The sequence below is a fragment of the Podarcis cretensis genome (assembly GCF_951804945.1).
Source record: "Podarcis cretensis genome assembly, chromosome: 16".
In the NCBI taxonomy this organism is placed as follows: Eukaryota; Metazoa; Chordata; class Lepidosauria; order Squamata; family Lacertidae; genus Podarcis; species Podarcis cretensis.
Window position 1 is genome coordinate 19,861,817 of NC_137186.1, and position 17,666 is coordinate 19,879,482.

Sequence of the window (17,666 nt, forward strand, 5' to 3'; positions counted from 1 at the left end):
AGCAAGACCCCTCCGCCCACTGCCTGGCCTGGCCCGCTCTGCTCCCTCCACTAGGCCTTCTGCCTGGTTCACCTTATTTCCCTGGGGTTTGCGTGCAGCCCCTGACAGAAGGCCTCGCTACTCAATATCACCACAATCTGTTGCTGCTCCTGCTGTCAGATCTGTGTAAAAAGGACACACACAAACACACGGTCTTGTTCCTGTCCCCGTTTGCTCCCGGCTCCTCTGTGGCTTTGTTCCCTCGAAAGCCAAAGTGTAGCAGAAGCTGCCGATCATAATATGGCCCTAATCGAGTCTGTCATAATCGGATCCAAGCTAATTATGCTCCGATCCCTTCTCTTCGGCGGGCTCTATTGCCTGTCCATCTGTCCCCCCCTCCTCTAAACTGCACCCTCTGCCATTCGCGCCTTTGTGTCCGTCCATCTGTCAGCTGCAGGCCTTCGCCACCACCTTTGCCTGGGTCCCTTCCCGGCAGCAGCTCTGCTCTTTCCCTCTCATTGGCCTGCAGTGGCTCCATCTTTCTCTCTCTCCAAGGCCTCTCCATCAATCCACTTAGCTGCTGCTGCGTGGCTCTCCACCTCCCCTGTCCATCTGCTCCTCTTTTCCCTGGCCCTCTCCTCTTGGGGAGGCCCCTCTTCTTTCTCTTCTCTCGCTCTCTATCCATCTTGATTAGAGCCAGCAGCTCTGCTTAAAGCTGCCTCCATGCTAGCCAGCGGAGAAGGGGGGAAGAGACGAGAGGTTGGACGCAGAGGAGCAAGAAGTCATTGGGGAGGCCGGTGGCATAGCACCTTTTCACCTCTTTTTGCCTGCATCCACTGGATTCTCACCCCTGCAATGCTGCTGGGGCATGATAGACCTGCCCCAGCCCCAGCCCCACAGCAGCCAAAAGCCCAGGAGCAAGCCCTCCAACTAAGCGCAGGTAAATTGCTCAGCACGGTTCCAGGGATCTGTGCTCAGTATCGGAAGCTGCCTCCCATGGAGCCCAAGCCATTGAGCCCCATCTAACTCAGTAGTCATTCATTTTTTCCCCCCTCCCACCTTTCCTCCAAGGAGCCCAAGGTGTTGTCCTACATATTTCTCCACCCCACTTTATCCTCACAGCTCACTCCTTGAGAAACACTTAACCTGGCCAGTCTGACGGGTTCATCACATTCCCTCTGACAGATTCTAGCCTCACATATGCAGGATCACAGGTTTGGCCTGAAAGAGAGATTGTTTAGCAGAAAGTGGAGAAGATGGCTGCTCACATGGATTGAAAGCTGTAAATCTTAAACTGCCTACAACATCAGTGTCTCACATTGAACATAACTGATTTGTAGAAAAGACTCCATGACCTGAAAATAGAGACAATGCACGTACTTATGTAACCCAAGAAAATCTTTAATTTTTAAAAGAGTAATTTTTTTTTTTATGTAAACAGGCGGAAAAACAGAAATTCCTCTTTGCATTTTCTGCTAATGTTTTTCTTTAATCTGTTTTTTTTCCTCTTTCTCTTTCCTTTCTTTTTTCACTCTTCCATCCCTCTCTTATGTCTATCTTTTTGATTTCTTTTTCTCTTTCTGCTTTGCTTATGCTTTTAATCTCCTACTCTGGGTTAGCAAACAAACTAACCGCAGGTGAAGTTGATGGATGGTTGGCCAAGGAACCTGTGTGAGAGGCAGGAAAGTGAAGATCTCCCAGGGTGGGAGGCTGGGAAAGGGAAGGGAAACTCCCAGGTGAGAGCTGGGGGTGTTCACCTCTCTCTGGGTGGGGTAAGAGTTAAGATCTACCTACGAGAGAGGACTTTGCATTTTTCTTTTTCATGTGTTTATTTTTGTTTAGATGAATTTTTTATTGTATTATGAGAAGTCTCTGTAAAACTTTTTTTAAAAAAAATGTTTGGAAGAGTCCCAATCTTCCAGATTGACATCCCACCAAAAAGACCTACAAGGAAAGGAATAACAAGTCAGACCACTGGTCTATCAAGCTCAGTACTGTCTACTGCATGGGCAGGCAAACTAAGGCCCGGGGGCTGGATGAGGCCCAATCGCCTTCTCAATCTGGCCCATGGACATTCTGGGAATCAGAATATGTCCTTTTATTTAAAATGCACCTCTGGGTTATTTGTGGAGCATAGGAATTAGTTCATTATTTTTTTCCAAAATATAGTCCGGCTCCCCACAAGGTCTGAGGGACAGGGGACCGGCCCCCTGCCGAAAAAGTTTGCTGACCCCTGGTCTACTGCACTGACTGGCAGCAGCTCTCTGAGGTTTCAGACAGAAGAGATGCCATTGTGGTTTGAACCTGGAACCTTTCGTGTGCAAAGGTTTGCATGTAAGAAGCAGATCTTTGCTTGGCCCCAAGGAGCAGATCTTCCCTTGCTTCTCCCCAGCTTTTGGAACGGCCCCACCAGAAGCTTAGCTTGCCTGGCCCACTCCCCAGGAAGGCCCTTTGCACCTCCCCGGAAGCCAAGGATGCCATGGGAGGCAGCCAGCTCCAAACTGGGTGATGACAGCTCTGATGCCGAGCTCTGTCGCCAGACTCGCTCCCCAGCTTGGCGCTTCGTCTCCCCGCTTCTCCCGCTTAGCAGCTTTTAAAATTTAATAAGCAAATAATGAATTTGATGGCGTGCTGGATTTGGGAGGGCAGTGTGTGTGTGTGTGTGTGTGTGTGTGTGTGTGTGTGTGTAAAATGCTGCCACTTCCAGCCGCAAAGGGAGGCTGCAGCCCTGGCGTTGTGCTGAGCCTCAGTTGACTCCCTCCCAGCTCTTCCAAAGCCAGAAAGTTCCCAGTCTGCGAAGCCAGGATAGGAAGATGCTCCATTTATTAACTGCTCCCATTTCTGCCTTCCTGGCTCACTCCCATATGTTTCCCCTCAGGGCGGTGGTGGTGGAGCAGCTGCAGTTCTCCCCACCGCACCCCTCTGTCCCGCCCCACCTTTCCTCTGACCCAGGGGAAACTGCTGAGTTCAAAGGTTGGGAAATGCCGCCCCATTGTGCTCCTGGCCCCATGCTGTGCCCAGTCAGGGTGTGGGGGAAAGAAAGGAAGAATTGAAAAGCTGAGAGCCAGGTGTGAAAGGCCCTTCTGGGCAGGCTTGCAGGGCCCTGTTCTGTTTCTTTACTAGATCGCTGAGATCCACCAACCAGAATCTGCCCATCCCTGCAGTCGAGTTCAGGATTCCTGTCTGCATCTTGAACAGGAGCATGGAAAGCTGCTAGATACTGAGTCAGCCTGCTGCCAAATTGCACAGCTGCAATGTTGTTTTCCCAGCTCCTTTATTTTTCCTCCCCACCACAGACCCCTGCCTGCTCTGGTCCAATGATGTTGGACCCCACAGAGAAGGATGTGAGGCTGGTCAGAGGTTCCAGCACCATGGAAAGCTCCAAGCAAGCAGCCCCCCTCCAACCAAGTTCTAAAGCAACTGAGCCTTATCACAGCTACTGCTCTTAGGTTTCACACCCTTGTGAGTAAGGTCATGGCTGGTGCAACATACATTTAAAGCATTCTTATACCACTTTAATGGACGCGGGTGGCACTGTGGGTTAAACCACAGAGCCTAGGACTTGCTGCTCAGAAGGTCGGCGGTTCGAATCCCCGTGACGGGGTGAGCTCCCGTTGCTCGGTCCCTGCTCCTGCCAACCTAGCAGTTCGAAAGCACATCAAAGTGCAAGTAGATAAATAGGCGGGAAGGTAAACGGTGTTTCCGTGCGCTGCTCTGGTTCCCCAGAAGCGGCTTAGTCATGCTGGACGCATGACCCGGAAGCTGTACGCCGGCTTCCTCGGCCAATAAAGCAAGATGAGCGCTGCAACCCCAGAGTCGGTCACGACTGGACCTAATGGTCAGGGGTCCCTTTACCTTTATACCGCTTTAACAGCCTCATCCTGAGAACTGTAGTTTGTTTACGGTGCTGGGGACTGTAGCTCTGTGACGGCTCACCTACCAATTCTCAGCACCTTCAACAAACCACTGTTCCCAAGATCCTTTGGGGAGAAGCCGTAACTTTTAAAGTGGTGCCATAGTGCTTTAAATGCATGATGGGCATGTGACCTAACTGTGGATTCTTAAAAGGGCCAAACCCCTGTCCTGAAGACAGGCACTTTGATCCCTAGATTCCTCCTACCTGGTGCACTTGCAGCTGTCACTGGTCTACTCAGCTCCTGGCAAGGCATTTGGCTGCCCGGGGGGAAGTGCCTGTGAGGGTCCTGACTTTGGCCCTGCAGGTCTAGGGTGGTCTCGATTGGCTTGGGACCCAAATATCTGCAAGAATGCTTTCTCCCTTACCAAACTGCCCCTGTGTTCAGACTCAGGAGATGAGTCTTAATGTTGCTTGATGTGTTTGTCTGGCAGATATTGTACCATCTACTGCAATCAGATCCGTAGCAAGACTAAACATCCCAGTCAACATTCTTAAAGCATGAAGACCAAGTTAATATTTGGGGGGCAGGCGGACAGGAAGTGGCTTGAACACTGTACTGTATTTTCAGGGCAGCCAAAGTATGTTCATGCCATTTCTGCTGTTCCTCCTATGTCTGTCTCTACTCTGTGCTTTTAAAATAGCAAATAAAATAGCAAATAAATAAAGTGGGCAATGTACGGGGCGGGGAGCCATGTACCCTCAGGTTGTGATCTGAGAATAAGCACAACACATGACCCTATTTTTTCCAGAACATGTTGGAGGGGATGCTACCTGATAGTCAGAGCCCCCTCGGGGCCAGGCAGCCCCTCCTCCTCTCCCTAGACCCCACAGGTGAGCACATACCTTGTTTATTTTCAGGTAACATTTGCCAAAGGTTGCATCATAGCCAAATGCCCTTTGGTGGAGGTTTGTGGAAACAGCATCTGGGGGGGGGGTTGTCCCCACCTCTCCCATCCCTCTTTCCACTAATTTCTCCTCGAGTTTCACATCATTGTTTCTTGACTTGGTCTCCAAAAGTAGATATTAAACTTTCAGCTAATGTATTAGGCTGAAATTAGAGACACTTGTGACATTGCTGATTTATTTGGATAAAGGATAGGCAAGGTATTTGTAGATTACTTGGTTTAAATCATTGAGATTATATTGTTTCAAGCCTTGGCGATCAACATCAACTCTGCCAGTTACAGAGCTGATCAAGATGTTTCAAATGGTAGAAATTGAGCAACTTTGAATTTTAGTTGAACTAGGAAGGAAAATGGACTGGGTTAAGTATTTTACATGGAATATTTATTGCAATTCTATAAGGCTGAGGAGGAACATCTTCTGCAGAGTTATGTTGTTGTTTAGTCGTTTAGTCGTGTCCGACTCTTCGTGACCCAGTCTAAAATAAAAAAAAAGTTAAACTGAAAACAATTTGAGGTTTTTTTTAACATACAAGAGCTGATTTATTTTCTTTACATCTCCATCATGATTCATAAAACCACTGCTTTCTTATGGAAGAGAAAGATTTCGTTCACTAAATTCTCTTCCAAATAAGCATGGTATGTTTGTAAATTTAAAAAAAAATTTATTGAGGGAAGCTAACGCCCTCCCAAAAAATTGGGACCATTTTCCTCACATGGGTTGCTTCTGTGGTGTCACAATGGAACACAGTGAACACAGACACAGGATACAAAATTGTGGACACATTCCAAACAACACTCCTCCCTCCCAAAGTTTGCAAGCGTGTGTGGGTCCAACTCCTTGAAATGCAAATCTAAGTAGGGGAGGACTGTTTTTCAAAAACTGGGCCCTCTCCCCAGTTTAAAATTTGTGGAAATCATGTGGTGTTTTCACTGACGTGTGCATAACTTCAGGATCCCCTCGTAGAGGTCCATTTTATTGTGGATTGCTCATGATTCGTGCTCATGATTGACGCTGTGGGGGCAGTCATACGCAATCACACTTTCAGTACTGCTCTTCTGCCGGGGTGGTCATACTGCTTCGTTTCCAATCAGTGTGTGTCCTATAACTTCCTGATGAAAGCCTGCAACTTTCCATACAACCAACATTTTTTAGGGGTAGGGGTGTCTTGCCTTTCTTGCGCAATAGCCCCCCCAGATTGCAGAAGCGTCGGAGAAGCATCACAGAACGACTAATAAAACAGGTGTATGCAAACAGCCCATCGCTAAGGCACTGTGATTGCATCAAGAACATGTTGCAGACTACACCTGCCAAAAAATCCACCAGTATGAAAAGGGAAGGGTGGGGAGGCAGGATGCTGGCTCTTTCTTCTCCCCAAACCATAGCAGGCACATTTTTTTAAAGCTGCAAGGGCAGCTTCCGAGGCTGCAGCCCCACCGCAAAGAAAATTGTTGACTTTCTGCCGGGTTTTGTGTGATTTCCCCTGCTGCCACCACTAATTACCAAAGCAAAGCAAGCTTCAGTGAAGGGAATTCTCCCATGAGTCCAAATGCCGGGTCACAGAATTGTAAGAGATGGCGAGACGGGTAGAGAAGCTTTGTGCAGAAAGCAAGCTAAATTGGACGGAGCGCATTTTTGTGTGTGTGTGTGTGCGCGCACACTTGTGTGTTTGACGGTTGCCTGACATGCACAAAAGTATGTTGGTCTTTGAGGACATAAACTGAAAGCTAAATCCAAAAGAAGGAATGGCATTGGATTTTGCATGGTTGTTATAATAATTGCAGCAAGCTTATATACCTGATGAACATCAAAACACAAGCCGTATATTCTTCTTATTCTTATTACATGATAATAATAATAATAATAATAATAATAATAATAATGTCTGTATTCCATCCTTCCTCCCAAAGGAGCCCAGGGCAGCAGATAAATATATTAATTTAATTATAAGCTAATTAATAGTTTTAACAATTCTGTAGCCGTAACCCTTAACAACCACCAGAGCCATGGGAAGTCATGGCCAAACAATGGCGGCTGCATGGAACAAAATGGCTGGCCTGGTGGACCTTGATGATGGGTCAGAGGTCCCGAACTAAGGGTAACAAAGCCAGAGATGCTGTGTCTGGTGCGTGATAGGTGGGGGGTAGAGCCTGGCTGCGCCTGGTGCTTCAGGTGGAGTCCTAATGCCTGCTGGATCCAGCCAATGGCCCATCTACTCCATCATCCTGTTTTCACATTGGCCAACCAGATGCCCCAAAGGAAAACCCAAAAGCAGAAGCTGAGCACAAGAGTCCTCTCCTTCAGAGAGAAGGCAAGGCTAGCATCTGACACCCCAGGAGCATCATCTCTAGTGCTGGAAATACAAGTGGTACCCCCTGGCAATGGTGGTTCTTTGGAAGTAGGCCACATTCACACCATACACTTAAAGAGCTATGATGCCATTCTAAATAGCAATGGTTTGGGAAGCTGCAGTTTGTTAAGGGTGCTGAGAGATGTTCCAGGACCTTCTAAATGTAAAGCAGATGCTTTATTACTGAGCTGCAGCCCTTCCTCAGTTTCAAAGACGGTCAGAAGACGTTTTGCCAAGGGAATTGCAGGAACAGGTCTCGGCCTTTTCAAGGTCTAGCTGACGCTGGGTTCCCGCTTGCCCCTCTGTTGCCGTGGTTTCGGCAGCCAGAGCATCAGGGTGAGGACTTCTTGCGTCCTCCGCAGGAAGGCCCATTGGCTACCCGTGGAGCGTTGGGAGGCAGAGACAACAGTGGCAGCTGCACCTTCGCTTTGCCAGCCATCGGATCCAAGGGCTGTGGGAGAGAGGAGGGAGAGGAGGAGAGCCGATAGAAAGATCTGCTGCTCTCATTCCAAAAGGGGAAAATTACAGAAGGGGAGAAGAGGAAAATTCCCTCCACCCCTCATCCAACAGAACGGAGAGGGAAAATGGCCAAAATTCATCAGGGGCCTGGAGCATTTTCCAATGGGCTTCTTAGTTGGGGATGTGGGGAGAAAGTGACTGAGAGGAAGAGAGTGTGAGATCTCCATGGCACTGCAATAAAACTTGAAACAGAGCTTCATCAGTCCAAGGAAAGTGATCTGACATCAGACTCAGGAAAGACCAAAAGGTCGAAGCACAGGAGTCGCTTACTGAATCTGCTGCCAAAGCACGTGGAGAGGGCTACTCGCTGAGATGGTGTGAGAGCCAGTGTGGTGTAGTGGTTAGAGTGGTCCTGTCACTCACTCTCAGCCTAGCCTACATCACAGGTTTGCTGTAGGGAGAACCACGCATGCCACCTTTTGCTCCAGTTCCCCTATTGGAATGGCAGTGTCGCGGCATTTAACTGTCTTGCTTCCAGACAATCCAGCGTGCCCTGCTACCAGGAAAGGCTGCATAATTGCTTCTGCCTAGCAGGTAGGTGAGTGAAGCCACCTCTTTTTGTCCCCTGTGGCTGCTTCTCATGTCAAGGTGCCGTCTATGTGCTGCAGGTGCTGAAGGCCTGACCCCAGGACTGACTCCAGGGATGCATCACCGTGCCAGAGTGGAGGATACAACTTTGCAGCAAACAACCCCCACCCCGCAACCCTTCCCATCCGTAGGATCCTGAAGTTCAACCATGCACCATGGGAAACTTTGGGACATCAGAGCTGATCTATGCGCAATGCCAAGTTTACACAGATTCGTTCTGGCAGACGATGAACCACTTTTGCATTTTCATTGATGGTCATGTCACTACAACCAGATTATGTAACTGGACCTCAGGTGACATGGCTCTCGTTTAAGCCAGAAGTGAGTATCCAACCAGAGTTATTCTGGAAGCCAAAGCTTCCTTTCGTTTTCACTTTCACACAGCCCTGGGTCAAGCCTTCCTTCCCCTACACAAGGCAGTGTCGTCATCTCAGAATATCCCTTGGTGGCTACGCACCCTCCAGTTCAACAGATCTCTATAGACACCACACAAAATAGATGACTACCGTTTTCCCTGCTCTGCACAAACCCTTTGATTCCCTTGGTCATCCATGGAAGCAAGATATTAAAGCCAATGGGATCAACTGATTTAATTCTCAATTTGTTTTTTAATTAAACCAAGCTATTTATAGAATATGTACAAAAAAAAAATCCAATTCTTTTTTTTTAAAAAAAGAAATATTTTACACCCAATTCCCCCTTTCCAGCCTCCTGATCTCCCTCTTTTATTTGCATCTTGATACACATACAGACCAAATGATTTGAGAATATCTTTTTAGGTAACCTGGATCTTTAAAATAATAAAAAGGGGAAAGGGAGAACAAAAGAGACTGAGGAACGCCCTCTCGGCTGCACAGACCCTGGAGAAGATTTCCCCCTGTATCTGACCACCTATTCTACACACAGAAGTGTGTAGCGGGTGCCCTCGCAGGAAAGGTATCTTCTCTGAAGTTTAAAGACATCTGGCCAAATATCTCCCCTGCAGGAAGAAGAAGAAAAATCATCTCTGTATCGCCAGCATCTTCTTTCAGTACAAGATTGTTTTGGGAGAGGTGGCGGTGGGGAGGGGAGAGAAGTGAGATTCCTTTCAGTGCCACAATCCACATCAATCAGGGAAGAAGAGGCTCCAGTGTTGTTCTACCAGCAATCCCAAAGTTTGTTCTCTGTCTCGCCCGGCTTTGAGTGCTAGGAGTTCAATACGCCACGGCTCCAGAGTCTCCTGGGTTGGTGAAAAGCACATCTGCTTTGGCGTTGATGAAGTAGGTGACGACGAACGAGACAATCAGAATAGCGATTCCCACAATAAGCGTGATGATCTGCGGAGAGAATGAGAAGGCAGAACAAACGGCTGTTAGAAGAAAGAATGCTGTGGCCAAAGCCCTGGAGTCCAAAAGCAACTCTTGGAATTTATTTATTTTTGGAAGGGGTGGAGCATCTTTGAAATCGGGAGTGCACCTCTTGGGACACGAGGAGAGTAAATCTATTGGGAGGCGACTCACAGAGGGAATTCCACAGGAGAGCAGAATTTTATTCCCCAAAAGACTCAGATGTGATTTTTTTTTAAGTGAAGAAGCTAGTCTTCATGGCTTGAAAGGAGGGCATGCCTGCTGAAATCTCAGTAGCCAGAGGGGCAGCAGGACAACAGTGCATTTGCACTGTTGCTGCATTTGCAATTCTGAAATGACCTCTCTGGGGTGCAAGCATGGGCAGTGTGTATGGAGGTCTCACTCTTGTAGTCCAAAGGAAAGCAGAGCAATACATTTGGCATCAGCATGGCTGCAGGAGTTGCTGGAAGGAGGCGTACAAGGCGCTATCTAACCATCTTAGGATTTGTGTAGGGTTTACTCCTTAACCGCCTTAGTTGCCTCTTCAACAGGCTGCTCCCACTGCCCACCCCATCCTGATTTGACCAGCTGCTCCACGATGCCTCTTTGGGACTCATGACACTTTGGTCCATCCATCCTACTCTAACTGGCAGTTGCTCTTCCCTGCCCGAGAGATCCCTTTAATATGAGAAGTCATAGCCTGACTTTCTGCTCTGCCACCACCTCCTCTGCACAGATATGGGACCTGGGCTCAGGCCTCATGAGCCCCCAAACTGTTGAGATGTCCAGAGAGGTCTGGGTCCAAGCTCTGCTTTCTGCACCTTCAGCAAAGAACCACTTTGCTACCAGGCCCTCCAGCTGGGCCCAAGGACTCACCTCAAGCTGCTTGCTGGCCACGAGGAAGATCCGGGCATGGAGCTCCTTCCAGCGGCTCTCTGTCCATGTGGAGTACTCGGTGGAGCCCCACTGCTGGAGCTCAAATGCCGGGGAGGAAGCCTGGCTGAAGCGGACCGTTGACATGACACAGTACGGCTGTCGGGGGGATGTGGCATTTGGGTACGGGGCACCCTGCACCCAAGAGTAGTCGTACAGCTGTGGAGAGAACAAAGGGGCAATGGAAGCAGAGAATCAGGTGCAAGTTCCAGCCAAAGGTGGACTCCTAAAACTGTCAAAGAGTGTTGCTGCGAAGCTGGGGGTCTGGGACTTTCTGAAGAAGCTCCTCCTACACTTCATTTTCGCTATGACCCAAGGTGGGTTTTTGATGTTGTTGGAATGGTCAAAATGTGCTCTCAGTGAAGCCTGATGTCTGGGCTTGTCGCTTACAGGAGTTCTTACAAACCTACTGATTTGGGATGGCCACATGTGTTTATTGCTATGCATGTGTTTATTGCTCTTATTCCACTTCTCCTCAGTAGAGCCCAAGGCAAATCAACAATACAGTTAACTTGAACCACAAGGGTGAGACACAAATGCAAAAGTCATATAATCAAAAGTGCTGCAGGCAGCAGAATAATATGTTGCATCTCGAAAAAGAGTGGGATGAGCAAACTCACCTTGGAGTTCTTGTTGAGCTCCAGGCACTGCTCTTTGGTCGCGTTCTCCTGCCGGGTGCCTGTGAGGTTGGCCAAGACGTACTGGACAATGTAGGTGGAGTTCACAGGGTTATTCACAGCAATGTAGTACTGGAGTGGTCCGTTTCCTGGGAGGAAATTGGGGCGGGAAAGGTTTCAAGAGGGGCTGGGCAGGTAGAGGCACCGGGCCCTGAAGTCAGCATTGCCCACCCCAAAAGGCCCACCTAGCGCAGCATCCCATTCTTGTGGCTGTTGGAAGGGACCACAAGGGTCATCTAGCCCAACCCCTTGCAACTCAGGAATCTTTTGCTCAACGTGGGGCTCAAACCCACAACCGAGATGCATGCTCTACCAACAGAACTATCCAACATGCCTATGGAAAGCCTGCATGCAGGACCTGAGTATGACAGTACTCTTATAACCTGTGATTCCCAGCCGCTGGTATTCAGATCCTGAGGGCAGGATGCAGTTTTCATGGCTAGCAGCCCCATATAGCCTCACCCTCCAAGAATACATCTACATCCCTTCTGAGCCCATTGCTAAATCCAGCGACACTTTTAACTCCGCACTGTGTGGAAGTACTACTTTATTTTACCCTAAACTTCCCAACATGCAGCTTCATTGGGTGCTGCCGAGTTTTAGTATTACGAGGGTGGAAAAACTTTTCTCTTCACTTCATGTGCAACCCAGACCAACTTTACCCAGAATGGCTTTGAGCTCTGCTTTCATGATCGCCTGGAACCAGGGGTTGTTTGCTTGGATCAGGAAGCCATACAGCATGCGTGTGACCTGGAAAGAGGACGAAGCATTGAGTAAGGGCCTCAAGTGCAGAACGCTGAGTTGGGGCCACTCAGAAGCAGACAGAAAAGGCTGGGCTGGCTCACTGGGAGACCTGGGTTCAGCCAGGAAGCTCACCATGTGGTTATTGGGGACCTGCCCTTTTGCCTAAACAGAACTGGAAGGAGGCTGTCTTACAGTACTTCATATCTGTAGAGGAGAATGGTGAGGAATTTAGTAAGCCTACCCATGAATTATGGTGCTGGAGGAGACTCTTGAGAGTCCCATGGACTGCAAGAAGATCAAACCTCTCCATTCTGAAGGAAATCAGCCCTGAGTGCTCACTGGAAGGACAGATTGTGAAGCTGAGGCTCCAGTACTTTGGCCACCTCATGAGAAGAGAAGACTCCCTGGAGAAGACCCTGATGTTGGGAAAGATGGAGGGCACAAGGAGAAGGGGGCGACAGAGGATGAGATGGTTGGATAGTGTTTTCGAGGTTACAAGCATGAGTCTGACCAAGCTGCGGGGTGCAGTGGAGGACAGGAGTGCCTGGCGTTCTCTGGTACATGGGGTCACGAAGAGTCGGACACGACTAAACGACTAAACAACAACAACACCCATGAAAAAAGCAAAAGGGATGTTTCCAACCTGTCCCAACGGCTGCAGAGGCAGGCTTGAAAGGCAATGCTTGCCTGATGGACTAACAGCAGGGTGGGGCTGCTCAGAAATTATGGAGATGGGAATCTTTTTTGGTAGGGGGAGATGTAGGCACCTGACCCCTTCCTGCCTAACTAACTGAAGGAGCGTCTCCATCCCCATTGTTCAGCCCGGACGCTGAGGTCCAGCACAGAAGGGCTCCAGGCGGTTCCTTCACTGTGAGAAGTGAAGCTACAGGGAACCAGGCAGAGGGCCTTCTCGGTAGTGGCACCTGCCCTGTGGAACGCCCTCCCGTCAGATGGCAAGGAGATGAGTAACTATATAACCTTTAGAAGACATGTGAAGACTGCCTTTTAATGTCTAATGTTTTATTATATTTTTTATATACCGTATTTTTCGCCCTATAGGACGCACTTTTTCCCCTCCAAAAATGAAGGGGAAATGTGGGTGCGTCCTATGGGGCGAATACAGGCTTTCGCTGAAGCCCGGGGAGCGAGAGGCTCTCGCTCTCCAGGCTTCAGGAAGCTCTGCGCAACCCTCCGGAGGCCGGTGCCAAGCCGCGCTGGCCTCCGGAGGGTCGCACAGAGCTGCCTGCCCTCCCGGGGTCCGCGCAGCTGTGCGCATCGCTCCGGAGCCCGGCGCCAAGCCGTGCTGGCCTCCGAAGGGTCGCGCAGAGCTGCCTGCGCTCCCGGGCTCCGTGCAGCTCTGCGCGACCCTCCGGAGCCCGGCGCCAAGTCGCGCTGACCTCCGGAGGGTTGCGCAGAGCTGCCTGCCCTCCCGGGGTCCGCGCAGCTTTGCGCGACCCTCCGGAGCCCGGCGCCAAGCCGCGCTGGCCTCCGTAGGGTCGCACAGAGCTGCCTGTGCTCCCGGGGTCCGCGCAGCTTTGCGTGACCCTCCGGAGCCCGGCGCCAAGCTGCGCCGGGCTCCGGAGGGTTGCGCAGAGCTGCCTGCATTGGGAAGCCTCAGCGTGCCCGGGCTTCGCACAGCTGTCCGCAATCCTGGGGAGACCGGCGTGGCTCCCTAGGCTTGCGGATAGCAGGCTCTTCTGGGGGCTGGGGTCGGGGGAAGCTCGGGCTTCCCCTGCGCCAGCCCCGTGCCTGGGGGGGAAATAAAATTTTTTCTTTATTTCCTCCCCCAAAAAACTAGGTGCGTCCTATAGGGCGGTGTGTCCTATGGGGCGAAAAATACGGTACGTTGGAAGCTGCCCAGAGTGGCTGGAGCAACTCAGTCAGATGGGCAGGGTACAATAATAATAATAATAATAATTTCAGAAGAAATTCCACAAAGCACACATTCCATCCAAATGAGACTGATTGGTGCAACTGAACAACGTGGGGTTGCTCTGTGCTAGTCATTGGTGGTCAGAGCACCATCCATACGGCTTCAGTCCGGATGAGGGGAAAGGACCCCCCCCCCCCCAAAAAAAAGTGATTGTGGTGGTGAAGATGGCTGGTTCAGGGAGATGAAGCAATGCATGTTCTGTTGATGCAACATGGAGAGGGACACACATACACGCATGCATGCACACGCGCACACAAACACACAGACAGAAGGGGGGAAAGGCCAGATCTCAGGCCTGGTGCCAGGGCCCTGGACCCCTGTCTGCTCGTACCGTTGCCGGATCTGCCCGAACAGTTGAGGTGTTGCCACTTCCTCCTGCAAGTTGGTAGAGTGTGCGGGCAACCACAGTGGCCACATCTGCCAGGGACTGTAGGAAAGGGAGGAAGAGGGGCTCCAGGTTAATACGAGACAGGCAAGTTTGGTGAATGCATGGCGCGCAGGCCAGCCACCCTCCTGCCTGTGCGCTGTTGGCATGTCTCTATGACAACCACCGAGAGCTCAAGACAATACGAAGTTACGATGACTCTCTCTTCCCTCCCCCTTCTCAAGTCTTTGGAAGGACAGATGGGAGCCGCTCCCCGCCTCCCGCCCCGTCACAGCACACTGAACCTTAGCCGTGTCCGTCACATAATTCAGCATTTCCTCTGGGCTCAGTCCCTCCGGGTAGTTCATCTGAATGTTCTCCGATGTGTCGTAGATGCTTTGGTAGTAGCTGGAAGAGAGAAGGCAGGTTGGCGAGGGCACAATGGGGCCCTCGAGAGCAGGCGGTGTCTGGAGCAGGTGCCAGGAGGCTTCTCCTGGGGGAGGGGGGGGGAATCCAGCCTCCTGCCCCCTTCCTTCTCAAAGCGTTTAATGAGGCTTTGTAATTAACTTGGCCCTTCTGCAGCTTTGCCTGTTTGATGAGCTCAAGGCCGTTTATTGGCAGGGGCGGGAGGGAGAAGAGAAGTCCATGCAACTCGCACCGGGAACATGCTTCTGAAGAAGTTCCACCAACCTACTTAAGGATGCCGGCAAACCTTGAGAGGGCGAAGGCCAGAACACAGGGGGTGGGGCAAAAGGAACAGCTCCTACCCACCCCCACTACCCAAAATAGCATGAATTCAAGAGGCCAGACCTGGACGTGGGCAGAGTCAGCTGCCGACAAGAAGAGGCACAGGGCCGCTGGCAGAACGCTCTAGCACAGGGCTTCCCAAACTTGGGCCTGTTTTGGGATTACAACTCCCATCATCCTTAGCTAGCAGGACCAGTGGTCAGGGATTATGGGAATTGTAGTCCAAAAACAAATGGAGACCCAAGTTTGGGAAACTGTTCTAGCAGAAAGGCTGACGCTTTCCGAGTGGGGCAAAGGAAGCTGGGTAGTTGGTTGTGCTGGAGGGCCACAAATAATATATAAATAATAAGCTTTAGCAGAGGTAAAGAAAAGAGGGAGGAGAGAAAAGAAAAGGAGGAGTCCATGATCTTGGCTTGACTTAGATCCCTGAAGCTGGCAAAAGGGGCATGCTATGGGTGCTCATACACACACACCCTGCAAAATACAACCCACCCAACCAACCAGTTGTATCTCTGCAATTCTAATCTGAAATACAATGACCAGATTTGCTGCCTCTTCAGAAACGGGCTCAGCAACTGAAGCCTTGCAAAAGCACTCCGGGCCACATCATACTGCCTAAGCCGTTGAACCACCTCTCTGCAACCATTCTGCCCATTTTGAAGGAGGCTGTGAGAGCACAGTTTCTGCTCAGTGAACAAATTCCCAGCTAGGAGGCTGCCTGCCTTGTCCCTTTGCCATGGCACCAGGCCCGCTGAGAGGCAGGTTCTGGGCATGGGGATGCAGCCAACCTTCCATGGCTTTAAGAGCAAAGTGGATGGATGATTCAGGGAGGGCATCAAGGCAGAGCAAAGGCAAGGTGGTAGCAGAAACTGCATGCGGGTTCAACACACACCTGGGCAGAAGCTGCTGACCAGCCTGCCAGATCCACAACCGATAAAGGGAAGTCCTACTTCATGCAGCACATAGTTAAGCTATGGAACTCCCTGCCACAGTAGGCAGCGATGGACACCCACTTGGATGGCATCAAAAGAGAATTGGGCAAATTCATGGAGGACAACTAGCCACAATGGCTGTGCTCTGCCTCCACCACTGGAAGCAGCAATGCTTCTGAATACCAGCGACTGGAAGCTACAGGAGGGGAGAGAGCTCTGGTGCTCAGGTCCTGCTTGCAGGTTTCCTACAGGCATCTAGTTGGCCACTGTGAGAACAGGATGCTGGACTAGATGGGCCCCCTTTGGCCAGATCCAGCAGGCTCTTCTTACATTCTTGTGACGAACTGGGAGCCAAACGGGGAGGGTTTTGCCTCCTTTCCCGGGGTCTCTGGTTAAGGGTTGGGAAAGAACATGGCAACCATACGTTTGGGTGCGCACGGCACAGGCTGAAGGGCCCAGGGTAGAGCCCGGTGCCTGCAACAGCTGGATTTCCTCAGGCCACCACAAACACACTCCTTCCCATGTTTGTTTTTGTTTTAAAGCAGTCGTTGAAGAACAGATGAGGCCCTCCCTGAACGCTCAATTGCTGTTTGCTAACCTCTGGCTGCCAGCCAGCTGCAGGAAAACATTGCGGTACAAAACTGGATTTCTCGTGGCTGTCAGAACAATTACGCTGCGCCTCTTTAATTACATAGCACACGTCTGCTCCCTCTGCCTCCCCCAAAACACAACTGCTATGCTCTTCCCAGCATCCTCGCCCACCCCCAGCCCTCTCACTCCTCGTGCAAAGGGGTGGCCATAACCCCCTCTACTGGCTACTGTCAGAAAAGGGTTTTGCAAAGACTCTTCTTCAACCTGTTTGGAAGCTGTGCAGCTTCCCAGCAGGTGAGTCCGCTATGCAGAACAGAGCTGACCAATGGGCAGGATCTCGCCCCATTTCCATGCAGCCCTATGGCACAGGATTTTTTTAAAAAAGAAGTCTGCAACTTTCACTAGTAGGGAAAAAGAGGTGTTTCAAGATAGAGAAAGGGAAGGAGAGACTCTCTTGTTTAACATTACATCTCTCTTTTGGATCTTGAACACTATGGCCCAGCTCTGCCTGAGAACCTGATAAATAACTTCAACTTTATTCTGGAGTCTGTCCACCGCTTTATACTGGGTGGGTTATTATTTATTGTATTTATAACCGAAAGGTTCTCACAGCAGTGCACAACAGGATATTAGTAGGCTATGAGGGCTCAGCGATATAACAATATATCATCCCAAACCGGTTTGATTTTCATATTGCAATATCGGCTTTATAATTACTGATCTGGCAATATATTGCGAATCATTATGCGTGTGTGTGTGTGTGTGTGTGTGTGTTTGTGTGCTATGCAAAAATCGCAATGTAGGGGAAACCGTGAAGCCAGCCAATGCCTCTACAATGCCTTATATCAGACATCGTGATATATTTGTTTATTGTGATGTTTAACGGGCGATATATTGTGATGCTGAAAAACAGATAATATATGGCCATATAGGCTACATATCAACGTAACATAAAACCGATAACTAATCTGGCTTTAAAAGATCCGTTCGATAGTTGTCTCCCAAGGCCTGAAACGGGGGAAGCACATGCCTTCATGTGATGTTAGAAGTCTTGTAATTGGGAGGTGGGGGAAATGAACTGAGGGAGTGGTGACAGAAAAGGCCCTGCTCTTGTGTTGCTGCATCGCTAACCAGAGCAGTCCATGGAACTACAAGCTGGGCTTCC

General features: G+C 50.1%; 1 protein-coding gene across 1 annotated transcript in view; it reads right to left on the reverse strand.

The window, feature by feature from the left end:
* Positions 1–8,948: 8,948 nt before the first annotated feature.
* Positions 8,949–17,666, reverse strand: part of NCSTN (nicastrin) — a 29,021-nt gene continuing 20,303 nt past the window's right edge. Inside the window, exons 12-17 of the mRNA XM_079956671.1 lie at positions 14,537–14,639; positions 14,199–14,294; positions 11,853–11,940; positions 11,134–11,279; positions 10,457–10,672; positions 8,949–9,571 (exon numbers count right to left, since the gene is read on the reverse strand). Coding sequence (XP_079812797.1) covers positions 9,449–9,571; positions 10,457–10,672; positions 11,134–11,279; positions 11,853–11,940; positions 14,199–14,294; positions 14,537–14,639 — 772 coding nt within the window. The 3' untranslated portion in view covers positions 8,949–9,448. The remainder of the gene's footprint in view (positions 9,572–10,456; positions 10,673–11,133; positions 11,280–11,852; positions 11,941–14,198; positions 14,295–14,536; positions 14,640–17,666) is intronic.